At 33.0% G+C, this 11,511-nt stretch overlaps 1 protein-coding gene across 6 annotated transcripts in view; it reads left to right on the forward strand.

The window, feature by feature from the left end:
• SKIL (SKI like proto-oncogene) overlaps positions 1-7,708 on the forward strand; it is a 29,811-nt gene extending 22,103 nt beyond the window's left edge. For 3 of the 6 annotated variants that reach the window (XM_082742062.1, XM_082742061.1, XM_082742063.1), the window contains exons 5-7: positions 1,692-1,933; positions 2,214-2,438; positions 3,291-7,708. In XM_082742062.1, coding sequence (XP_082598188.1) covers positions 1,692-1,933; positions 2,214-2,438; positions 3,291-3,449 — 626 coding nt within the window. In that variant the 3' untranslated portion in view covers positions 3,450-7,708. The remainder of the gene's footprint in view (positions 1-1,691; positions 1,934-2,213; positions 2,439-3,290) is intronic. The other 3 variants (XM_082742064.1, XM_082742065.1, XM_082742066.1) reach the window with 1 other exon arrangement.
• Positions 7,709-11,511: the final 3,803 nt, after the last annotated feature.

Raw genomic sequence — 11,511 nt, forward strand, 5'->3', positions numbered from 1 at the left:
GCCAAAGGCATATGCCCAATGACTGAGCAACCCAGATGTCCAAGAATAAAAGTCTTAAAAAAAATAATGCTAATAAGTACGTAAGAGTAGTTAGGTATAGGACTCAGGGAAACTTAGCCATGTGATAAGCAAAGATCGAAAACTCAATAGGTGTGGGAGCCTGGCAGATGGTATAAAAAGCAGACTGCTGGCTGGGCATCTTAAAAAAAAAAAAAAAAATCTGCCTAGTTACAGTGCCTTTTAAAGTACTGTGGAGCAAAGGAGACATGTCTGCACAAATGCTGCCTGTTTTACCCTTTACATAGCAGCAGAGCTTTGCTTCCAGCTTAGGCAAGTGTGACAGTTATTTCAGCTATCTTGGAGTAGCTAAAGTGTCCATTAGTCATTTAACTGTTTTCATAGATAGCTGAGATTCTTTGGGCGATTTCTGTACTTTAATTTTGAAGTTCAGCTTTCTTTGGATTTAAATATGGTGAACAATAATTAGTAATGTACTCTTAATGTCATATTTGTGTTATATTTCATTTCCCAAATTCTAGTGACTTAAATTGTTGATATATTTCATATACCATAAAATGTATCCCTTTAAGGTATAGAGTTTAGTGACTTTCAGTAAATTCTCAACAGTCACAGCTATTTAATTTCAGGACATTTTCATCCCCCCCCCCCCCCCACTGCCACCAAAATCCCTGTGATTCATTAGAAGTTACACTCTATTTTCCTCTTTCCCCAGCCTCTATTTATTTTTTGTTTTTATATATTTGCCTATTGTGGACATACCATATGAAAGAGATCATATAATATGTGACCTTTTATTGTCTGGCTTTTCACTTGGATATTTTTTCAGTCCATGTTGTAGCATATTTTTAGTACTTTTTTTCTATGGTTTAATAATATTCTGCTATTTTATAGATAAATATACCACATTTTGTTTATCCACTTATTAGCTCATGGACATTGAATTGTGTCCCCCCCTTTTTTTTATTACTACTACTAAATATTATGCCAAACTTCGGGCTTGAACTCATGAATCCAAGATTAAGAATCACATGCTTTACTAAGTGAGCCAGCTAAGTGCCCCAAATTGTGTCTACTTTTTGGCTGTAATGAATAATGCTGCTATGAACACTTATGCACATGTTTTAACATCGACCTGTTTTCATTTCTCTTGGGTGTATATTTAGGAGTGAAATTACTGGGTCATGTTTAAACTGATAAGAACAGATACTACACTTGATCTTAGCCAAAAGGCCGAGAAGCGATGCTGGGTCATGTTTAATATCTTGAGGGGTTGTCAGATATTTTCAAACCAGCTATATACCATTTTTCTTTCAACCAACAGCTGATGAGGGTTCCAGTCTGCAATCTTTGTCAACATTTGTTATTGTCTCTCTTGATTATAGCCATCCTAATGGTTATAAAGTGATATCTCATGGTTTTGATTTGCAGTTCTCCAATGACTAATGATATTGAGTACCTTTTTGTGTCTTGTTGGATCTGTTCAGATCTTTTGTGTTGTGTAGTTTTTATTGAATAGGTCTTATACTACTTTTCTTAAATTTATTCTTAGCTATTTCATTATTTTTTATTTCACTTGTAAAAGGAATTTTTTTTTTCATTTAGTTTGTGGGTTCTAGTGACTTTTTCACAGTGATGCTCACTTTTTGTTACTTCATTTTTGCTTTTCAAAGATCCATCAATCTCCAATAATTCTACAAGTAAAAAGAAACCCGAGTCTGCCACTTGCAATTTCATCAGAGACACAAGCAAGGCAGGAATAGACCGTGATACTGCAGCTTCATCTCCACTTCTTGTCAAAGATATCATTTGTGAGGATGATAAGGGAAAGATCATGGAAGAAGTAATGAGAACTTATGTAAAACAACAGGAAAAACTCAACTCAATTTTGCAGAAGAAGCAACAACTTCAGATGGTAAAATTATTAAAGTGATAGTCTATTATAAAGATACTTTTGCATATTCTCAAGAAAAATGAAGAGAGAGGTTTTAAATGTGTTTAAGATTTAGAGTTCTATGCTCATAAGCAATTTTCTTTCAAATTTTTAGAGAAAATAGTTTTTTCAAGATAATTATTTATATATAAAACTGATGTGACAGCTGAATTTTAGATATTTTCTGCCCTTTTTTTTGTATTAAAATTTTTAGCATGATGGAAATAAAATAAAAATTGTAATGTGATTCTGTCTATTACAGGAAGTTGAAATGTTGAGTAGTTCAAAAGCTATGAAGGAACTCACTGAAGAACAGCAGAATTTACAGAAAGAGCTTGAATCTTTGCAGAATGAACATGCTCATAGAATGGAAGAATTTTATATTGAACAGAAAGACTTAGAGAAAAAATTAGAGCAGGTAATGAAGCAAAAATGTACCTGTGATTCAAATTTAGAAAAAGACAAAGAGGCTGAATATGCAGCGCAGGTAAGAATGACTCAGTTTGTGTAATGTTGCCCTTTCGGTGTGGAGATTGAAGCTGTACCTTCCCTATTAAAATTACTTTTTGTCAAGCTCAGTTCATTGGGCAAGATTTCAAAATATATAAAATTCTGTTCAATACAAGTTTATGGTGTATCATCCAACATGATTTTTTTTTTGAAGATTTCATTTATATATTTATTTGACAGCACAAGCAGGGGAAGTGGCAGGCAGAAGGAGGAGGAGAAGCAGGTTCCCAGCTGAGCAGGGAGCCTGATGTAGGGCTCAATCCCAGGACCCTGGGATCACGACCTGAGCCAAAGGCAGATGGTTAAGAGTCACCCAGGTGCCCCCCAAGAGATTTTTTGAATTTGATTGCTTTATTAAACTTTCATTAGGTTTCTGTATTTTAGTTGCCCAAATTGCTAATCTCTAGCTCTCTGAATGTCAAATGTTAAATTACCTTAATGTAGTATATGGGCTTTCAAATCAACAAATTAACAGACATGAATTGTTCAAATGTTTAAAAGCACTTGAGCAAAAATGAATAGTAGCTCACAACTTGGGGAAGATGAACAAATAACCCTTAACTCGAGCAGGCTGTTTGAGAGGTCTACTAAACTGTAGGGCATAATGAAAGTGCTTTAGGTGTTAGTTCTCTTGACCCCCTCCCCCCCATTCGATGTTATGTCAAAATTGGATGAATATTATTAGATATTCAAGGATTGTATATGCATGAATTTACAAATGTAGTTCATTTTTTAAAAAGTAATTTTGAAAGTAGATCTTTGCCATGGTGTGAAAATTAAATGGAAAAACAAAACAATGAAAACTGACACAGTCTTTTAAATCTCACAGTTGGCAGAACTGAGACAGAGATTGGACCATGCTGAGGCTGATAGGCAAGAACTCCAAGATGAACTTCGACAGGAACGGGAGGCAAGACAAAAGTTAGAGATGATGATAAAAGAGCTAAAGTTGCAAATTTTGAAATCATCTAAGACTGCGAAAGAATAGAAACCTTTAAAGAGATTCATCTGTGTATTCCCAACAGGGTTTAGTTTTGTTTGTTTATTTGCTTTGGTTATTGAATTCTGAATAACTTGTCTGCATGAAGATAACTAGGCATCCTATCCATTTGTAGATCATAGAAAGTGAAGAGATTATATATTAGTACATAAATTTTTACATTTTCCAAATGAATGAAAATGTATGTTTCTTTGTACTTCTTTTTTTCAGCCAGCTTAGAAACAGTACTATATGGTTTGAACTATTATATAATCTGCCTATATTTCAAATGCAAATTTAGCAGTTGTATACTTTTTAAAAGCTGCATTGTGTGATGGATAGTTGCGGTCAGTTTTGTTACCCATATTTCAGACTCAATTTTAATATAATGGTGGCTCCATATTTCAGATATATGGAGCTACTGAAGGAATTGAATCTCCATGTTTTTCATTAACACAGTCTCCTTTCTAAATTGATATAGTCATTACACATAAAATCTGCTTTTCTTTTGTTTATATTATAGAATGAGTTTCCACCAGTTCTCTTTTTTTTAATGTCTCCTAAGAGACATTTTGTCAAAAGAGGAATTTCATTGATGAGGTTATAGCACACCCCATAGGCGTAATGAGGAAGAATAACATACTTTATTATATACTGCTGTTAAATACAAGAAGCAGTTGTAATTTGTTTTTTGGTTTACATGTGGTTTTATTTAGAATTTTCTTTATGTAGCAACTTCAGAAGAGGGAATAAAATGTAATGATTTTTGAACTTTTGTTTATGTTGTTAATAGAGGTGTGAAAATATCAATGTTTTTGAGAAAAACTGATACCATTGATGTACTTCAGTTTGTATACAATCCATAATCCTCCTGTACAGTTTTTATATGTAGTTATGGGTCTTACTGAAATTTATATAATGGATCTGTTTTCCTTAATGGGTTCTTTTTTCCTTAAATTGTAACATATTAAACACCGTGAAGTTTATTTTGGATTTTTGTATGTTTAAATGTTAAGTCTTATCAATATTTGCACAAATGGACCATTTTCAGTTACTACTTAATATCAAAATCAGGAATTTACAGTCAGCTGGTAGTGTATGGTAGGTAATATAGGGAAGTTTAGTTCTGCTACTAAAAGGTTTTTAGATAATTTTTAGAAGACAAAGGAATTCCATTGTTAGGGGGAGGGACAACTCTTCTGCACTTTTTTTTTGCACAGAAAAGTCTGTCATTCTTTAATGGCAAATTTCATATTCGTTAATTCTTGGCTTAAAAGATACTAGGTAAAGTTCTTAGTATGCATTTTTTAAAGGAAGTTTCCTGAAGCTACCATTAATTGACATCATTATTCCAGGAATTTAATGTTTATGTTCTCATGTAGGGTACTGTATGAAATTACTTGAGAGCTAAGTTTATTTTTAAAATAAATCAGTTAGAGTTAAGGTTGTATACTATTCCCAGTGTAGACGATAGATGCTCTACTGGTATAAAACTTCAAAAACCAGTAGGTTATCATTTAGCCAGTTATTTTCATATTTCGCTTAATGGTACTTACATATCCTAAAAGAATTTTTGTACTTCTCAAAGTATAGTTTCTTTACTAGAGTGTGATGTAAATGTGTATTTTCTATTTTCCATTTAAATTTTACTATATTACCCTCCAATTTAATTTGTTGATTCTTGGTTTCCTCAAGGAGGAACAAATGTTAAAAATGATACACCCTCCTAATATCTTTTATTTAGATCTGGAGAAAGAAGAATCACAAAGACATTTTATGATAAAGTTCATTTTAGTTGTGTCACAGTTAATCTTTTTGGGAGACAAACTCAAACCCCTATAATTTCATCTTTCTAATATATTAAAAAACTTTGTGCTTATGTAAATGACAAGCTTACTTAAGTTTCAACCCAAAACTTCTAAAATACATTGCTTAATCTTTGAGGTAGTTTATTTTAAAACTCTAAGCAGTGCTTAACCATCTTTAAATTATCATAAACTCTTAAGTTAGAATTGAGTAAAGAAATATTTTTTCTAGTCCTTTGCATTAGGAAAACTTGCCACATAAAATTGTGTAGTCTTCATTTTCTAGAAGATACATTGATGTGCCATAGGTTTCTGTCTTCTTCCTTGAAAATAGAGCTTTTTAGACAGTTGTAAATATTTTACCTATTCTAGTTAAAAGTAATTTTAAGTTAAACTGCACCACATAGGTTGAAAATAGAGAGATTTTGTAATACTTTAAAAGTGGCCTCTGCTGAAATATCCATATAAACTTATTCTTCTATTCTTTGCATGCTCATTTTGTGTGTTGGTTGCTAGCTTAAAGTTTGTTTTGGTGTTAGTTTTTGTGTGCCAATTTATTAGGTAAGCAGATTTTCCCTCAGACTTTGTAATATTCTTTTTACGAAAAATATAAAAATATTTACTTTAAAAAGCTGCACTAAAGGAACGGCTTATCAGAAGTGCTAGGGCATCTTAAGAAGGAAGAAAAGATAGAATATTAACTTACTGGGTGATGGGTGATGATAGTTTCTGTACTTTAATTGTTGTGAGTAAAAGGCACCAAATCTATAAAGGTAGTAAATGTAAAACCTACTGTCATTGAAGAAGCTCTAAACCAGCCTGATATTACAAATGCAGCTTGTAACACTATGAAAGGATTTGACCAACAACATAAGTTTGGCTTGAGCTTTGGTTTTGTAAAGCATATTCTTTTGCTTGAATTTCTGTGTCCATGAGAGTCAGGATGTTTTATGCTTCTTGAACTAATTTTATAACGTATTTAATATATTACCAGTTGAGATATAAAATCATTTGTACATACTGAATTAAAAACCAGTTACTAAAGTAGGTGAAATAGACGAGTACGATGATATTTGCAAGTCATCCATAGGTTTTAGAAGTCATGACAAAACAACCAATTTATTTGCACATCTCTGGCTTCTGTTTGAAGGAAAGTAGAATGATAAGGAAACCCCAATAATATGAAATATGTTCAAGGTTTTTCCCTAAAATTAATTGTCAAGCTGGTGCTGAAGGTTTTTGATCAGCTTCTAAAATTTTTCTTCTCAGTGACTTATTTTGATTTGATTTGATTTGATTGCCTTGAGGAAAATCTGCATTTTCATTTGCTCTTACACATTTAATCTGCACGACAGGACATTAAAAATCAGTGTAATGAAAAGTTGTGCTCATACTGTACATATGTTTCTGTGCTTAGAACTACTTGTTAATTTTTACTGAAGCTGTCAGCAATAAGGGACACATTACTGCTGTATTATACATTGTGGGATTGAATAAACAGCTTAAATTATTTTCTATTATAAGATACTGAAGCATTTCCATTACTGGAAGAAATTTATATGGGTATTCTATATTACATCTTGTTTAAAAGGACAGTTTTTTGTTTGTTTGTTTCATTTCGTTTTGTTTTTGGAAGATCTTTCCATTTTAGATGGCTTCTAAAACTAATGCAGTCTGAGGCTTGTTTCTTTAGTAATAGAATTAAATGTCTTATATAGTGCTACTGGTTTTGAATTAGGAAGTGATCAAATGTAAAAACTGAAATTTAAAAATTAAGCCCAGAAAACAAAATAGTATATTAAGTTAGTTGAATGTAAAAGAAATTTATAAGATTTTTTTCTTCAATATAGATACCTCACTTGAAAATAAAGCACAGCATACTTAAAGTAGTTCTAGTAAAAAAAGTCCTGCTAAAAGAACTGCTTAATCTAGGACAACTTTGGGGGAATTATAGTTTGGGAGAAATAAAATATACTTGCTTTTAACCATCCTGTTAGAAGTATTTGCTTATCCTGATAATTTTAAGCCAACACAGTAGTCTTAAATTATTTCTGAATTTCTAACCTGTGAAGGCAGTAAGTAAAATTGTTCTGCAACTGTTGAAACAAGTTGTTGACTACATTGACCACAATTCAATTTAAAATTTTGCCAATGATGTACAGTTTTATGGTTTAAATTGCTGTGGTTGGTTGCATCACATGACACACAAAACTGTCCTCTACCTCACGTGGAATAAATATTTTATATGGTTTTACTATAAAACAAGACTCATCTATCTGGTTACTTAGTTTACAAATTTTAAATTATATTTATTGAAACATGACATACTGTGCTCTCAGCTTATACCTCAATTGTATTTTGTGCTGTTTTCCATTTTCATGGCTTGTAAATAACTTGTATAGATTGTGGATTAAATTCAGAATAAAACTTTTAATGCCAATAAAACTGATTGAAGCCCTTTTAGTATCCTGTGTGAGCTCAACTTTCTTGTCCCTTAAGATTGACATTTTCTCCTTTTGTTCCTTCAAATCTATTAGTCATTACACACTAAGTGATTAACTTGAGAAATCTTTTTTAAATTACAAATTATGAAATTTTATGCAATATTTCAAGTATAGAACATACCAGCATTTTGTGATTATTTTCTTTCATGATATATAGTCTTTTGCTTTCACTTCTTTCCCTTACTCCTTTACTCCCACCTCTGGTATTATTATTTATTACAGTGTAACAAATTACTCCAAATATAGCTGCTTGAAATAACATATCTCAAATAGTAACTGACAGTCAGAAACCCAAAAGCAGGTTAGCTGAGAGTGATGGCTCAGGAGCTCTTACAAGTGTGTGTGCAGTTACTATGTTATTTAGGGCTGAAGTCATTTGGAAGCTTGACAGCTGGAGGATCTGCTTTTAAGTTCATTGACATGGCTGTTGACAGGTGCTCACTTCCCTCCTCTATGGACTTGTCCATGGAGCTCCCCACAATATGGTAGATGGCTTCCCCCAAATGAATGATCCAAAAGAGAATGATGCCAGTTTCTTCTATTAATGAGACTCTTAAATGAGTCACAAGTCCAGCCCATATGCAGTTGGAGGGTATTACCAAGGGTATGGAGGACCAGGAGGAAGGGATTATTGAGGGCCATCCTAGAATCTGATTATTCTATCCTCCCAGTTTTTTTAAATGGCAAAATATACATAAAATAAGGCAAATTATTTTTTAAGAGTAATTTAATGGAATTAGCTACATTCACAGTGTTCAACCATCACCACTATATTCAAAAGGTTTTCGTTAACCCAGACAGAAATTCTGTACCTGTTAAACAACTTCTTTTACCCACCACTCCCAGCTCTTGATACCCTCTATTGTATGTTCTATCTCTATGAATTTACCTATTGTAGGTATCTGGTATAAGTGGAATCATAAAATACTTGTCCTTTTGTGTCTGACTTCCATTTTATTCATTCACTTAGATATTTTCAAGATACATCTGTGTTGTATGTATTGGAATTTCATTCCCTTTTATGGCTGAATATTTTATTGTAAATATAAGTGTTATATATCTGTGCATATCATGTTTATGCATTCATCTGATGATGGACGTGTGGGTCGTTCCCACATTTAACTTGTGAGTAATGCTGCTATGAACATTGGCTTACAAGTATCTGATTAAGTCCCTGCTTTTGAGCCTTTTCTTGAGTATACACCCACAAGTGGAATTGCTGGATCATTGGGTAATTCTACATTTAACTTTTTGAGGAACCACCAAGCATTTTCCCAGCAGCTGCATTATTTTGCATTCCCACCAGTAATGCACAAGGGTTCTAATTTTTTCATCTTCTTACCAACACTTGTTATTTTCCATTTTATCAATAATAGCCATCCAAATGATTGTGAAGTGTTATTTCACTGTGGTTTGATTTGCATTTCCCTAATGGCTGAGACATTAAGCATTTTCTCATGTGTTTATTGGCCATTTGTATATCTTTGGAGAAATGTCTGCTTAGGTCCTTTGTTCATTTTGAATTGGATAATTTGTTTTTGTTGAGCTAGAGGAACTCTTCATATATTCTGGATATTAATCTTTTATCAAATAAATGATTTACAAATATTTCCTTCCATTCTGTAGGTGGTCTTTTCACTTTTAATGTCCTTTGATGCACAAAGCATTTAAATGTTGATGAAGTCCAATTTACCCATTTTTTTCTTTATCTGTTAATGCTTTCAGTATCCTACCCAAGAAATCATTGCCAAATCCAATGTCAGAAAGCTTTCCTCTTATATTTTCGTCTTAGAATTTTATATTTTTAAAAAGGCTTATACATTTAGGCCTTTGATCCACATTGAGTTACTTTTGTAAATGATTTAAGGTAAGAGGTCCAATTTCTAAGTTCTTTTTTTTTTTCTTGTACATGATGTAAGAGGTCCAATTTCTTTCTTTCTTTCTTTTTTTTTTTAAAGATTTTATTTATTTATTTGAGAGAGACAGTGAGAGAGAACATGAGCGAGGAGGTCAGAGGGAGAAGCAGACTCCCCATGGAGCTGGGAACCCGATGTGGGACTCTATCCCGGGACTCCAGGATCACGACCTGAGCTGAAGGCAGTCGTCCAACCAACTGAGCCACCCAGGCGCCCAAGAGGTCCAATTTCTAAGTTCGTTCGTTCATCCTTCCTTCCTTCCTTCCTTTTTTTTTTTTTTTTTTTTTTTTTTTTTTTTTTTTGTGCATGAATATCCAGTTCCCAGCATCATCTGTTGAAAACTGTTCTTCCTGTTGAATGGTTTTGACATCTTTGTCTAAAATCACTGCCCTTATATGAGAACGTTTCTTTCTGGACTGTTTTATTCTATTGGTCTATGTATCTCTCCTTATGCCTGTACCACCCTTTTTTGATTACTGTAGTTTTGTAGCAACTTTTGAAATGAAGAAGTGTGAGTCTCCCATATTTATTCTTTTTCAGGATTGTTTTGACTATTTGGGGTCCCTTGATATTCTATATGAATTTTAGGATGGGTTTTTCTTTTTTTTTTTTTTTTAAGATTTTATTTATTTATTTGACAGAGAGAAATTACAAGTAGATGGAGAGGTAGGAAGAGAGAGAGAGAGGGAAGCAGGCTCTCCGCTGAGCAGAGAGCCTGATGCGGGACTTGATCCCAGGACTCTGAGATCATGACCTGAGCCGAAGGCAGCAGCTTAACCCACTGAGCCACTCAGGTGCCCGGGTTTTTCTATTTTTACAAAAAACACCATTGGAATTTTTATGGGGATTTCACCCGAGTCTGGGTCACTTTGGATGGTATTGTCATCTTAATGATATTAGGTCTTCCAGTCCATCATGACCACAGAATAGCTTTGCATTTATATATATATATGCATTAATATATATATGCATTTATATATATATAAATATATATATATTCAACAATATTTTGTAGTTTTCCATGTACAAGAATTTCCCCTCAGATTTATTCTTATATATTTGGTTCCTTTTGATGATTATAAATGGGATTTTTCTTAATTTCCATTCAGATTGTTCATTGCTAGTGTGTAGAAAATGCAGTTAATTTTTGTGGGTTTTGTGTCCTGGAACTTGGCTGAATTTATTTATTAGCCCTAACAATTCTATACTGTGTGGAATTTTTAGGGTTTTCTGCACATAAGATCACATCATCTAAAAATTACTTCTTCCTTTTTAATTTGGATGGCTTTGCTTCTTTTTCTTGCCTCACTGCTCTAACTAGAACCTCCAATACTATGCTGAATAGACGTAGTGAAAGCAGGAATCCTTGTTTAGTTCCTGATTTGAGAGGGAAAGGTTTCAGTCTTTCACCATTGTGTATGATATCAGCTATGGATTCCCCCCCCCCTTTTTTTTAGTTGTGGGTTTTTCAGATATGGCTTACTTGAAGAAATTCCTTCTATATCTAAGATATTAAGTGTTTTTATAATGACAAGGTGTTGGATTTTGTCAAGTGGTTTTTCTGCAGTGCTAGAGATGATCATGTGCTCCCCCCCATTACTGTGATGTATTATAGTGCTTGGTTTTTGTATGTTGAACTATCTTTTGTATTCCAAGAATAAATCCCATTGCTTGTGGTGAATATATTTATGTAAGTGACATATACTTGACATACAATGTGTAAATTTAAGGTGTACACTATGTTAATTTGATGCATTTGTATTTTTTTAAGTTTGCTAAGATTGTGGGTTTTTGCATCAATACTCGTAAATGATATTAGTTGGAGTTTCTTTCCTTCTTTCTCCTT

The sequence above is a fragment of the Mustela nivalis genome (genome assembly GCF_964662115.1).
Source record: "Mustela nivalis genome assembly, chromosome: 1".
Lineage (NCBI taxonomy): Eukaryota > Metazoa > Chordata > Mammalia > Carnivora > Mustelidae > Mustela > Mustela nivalis.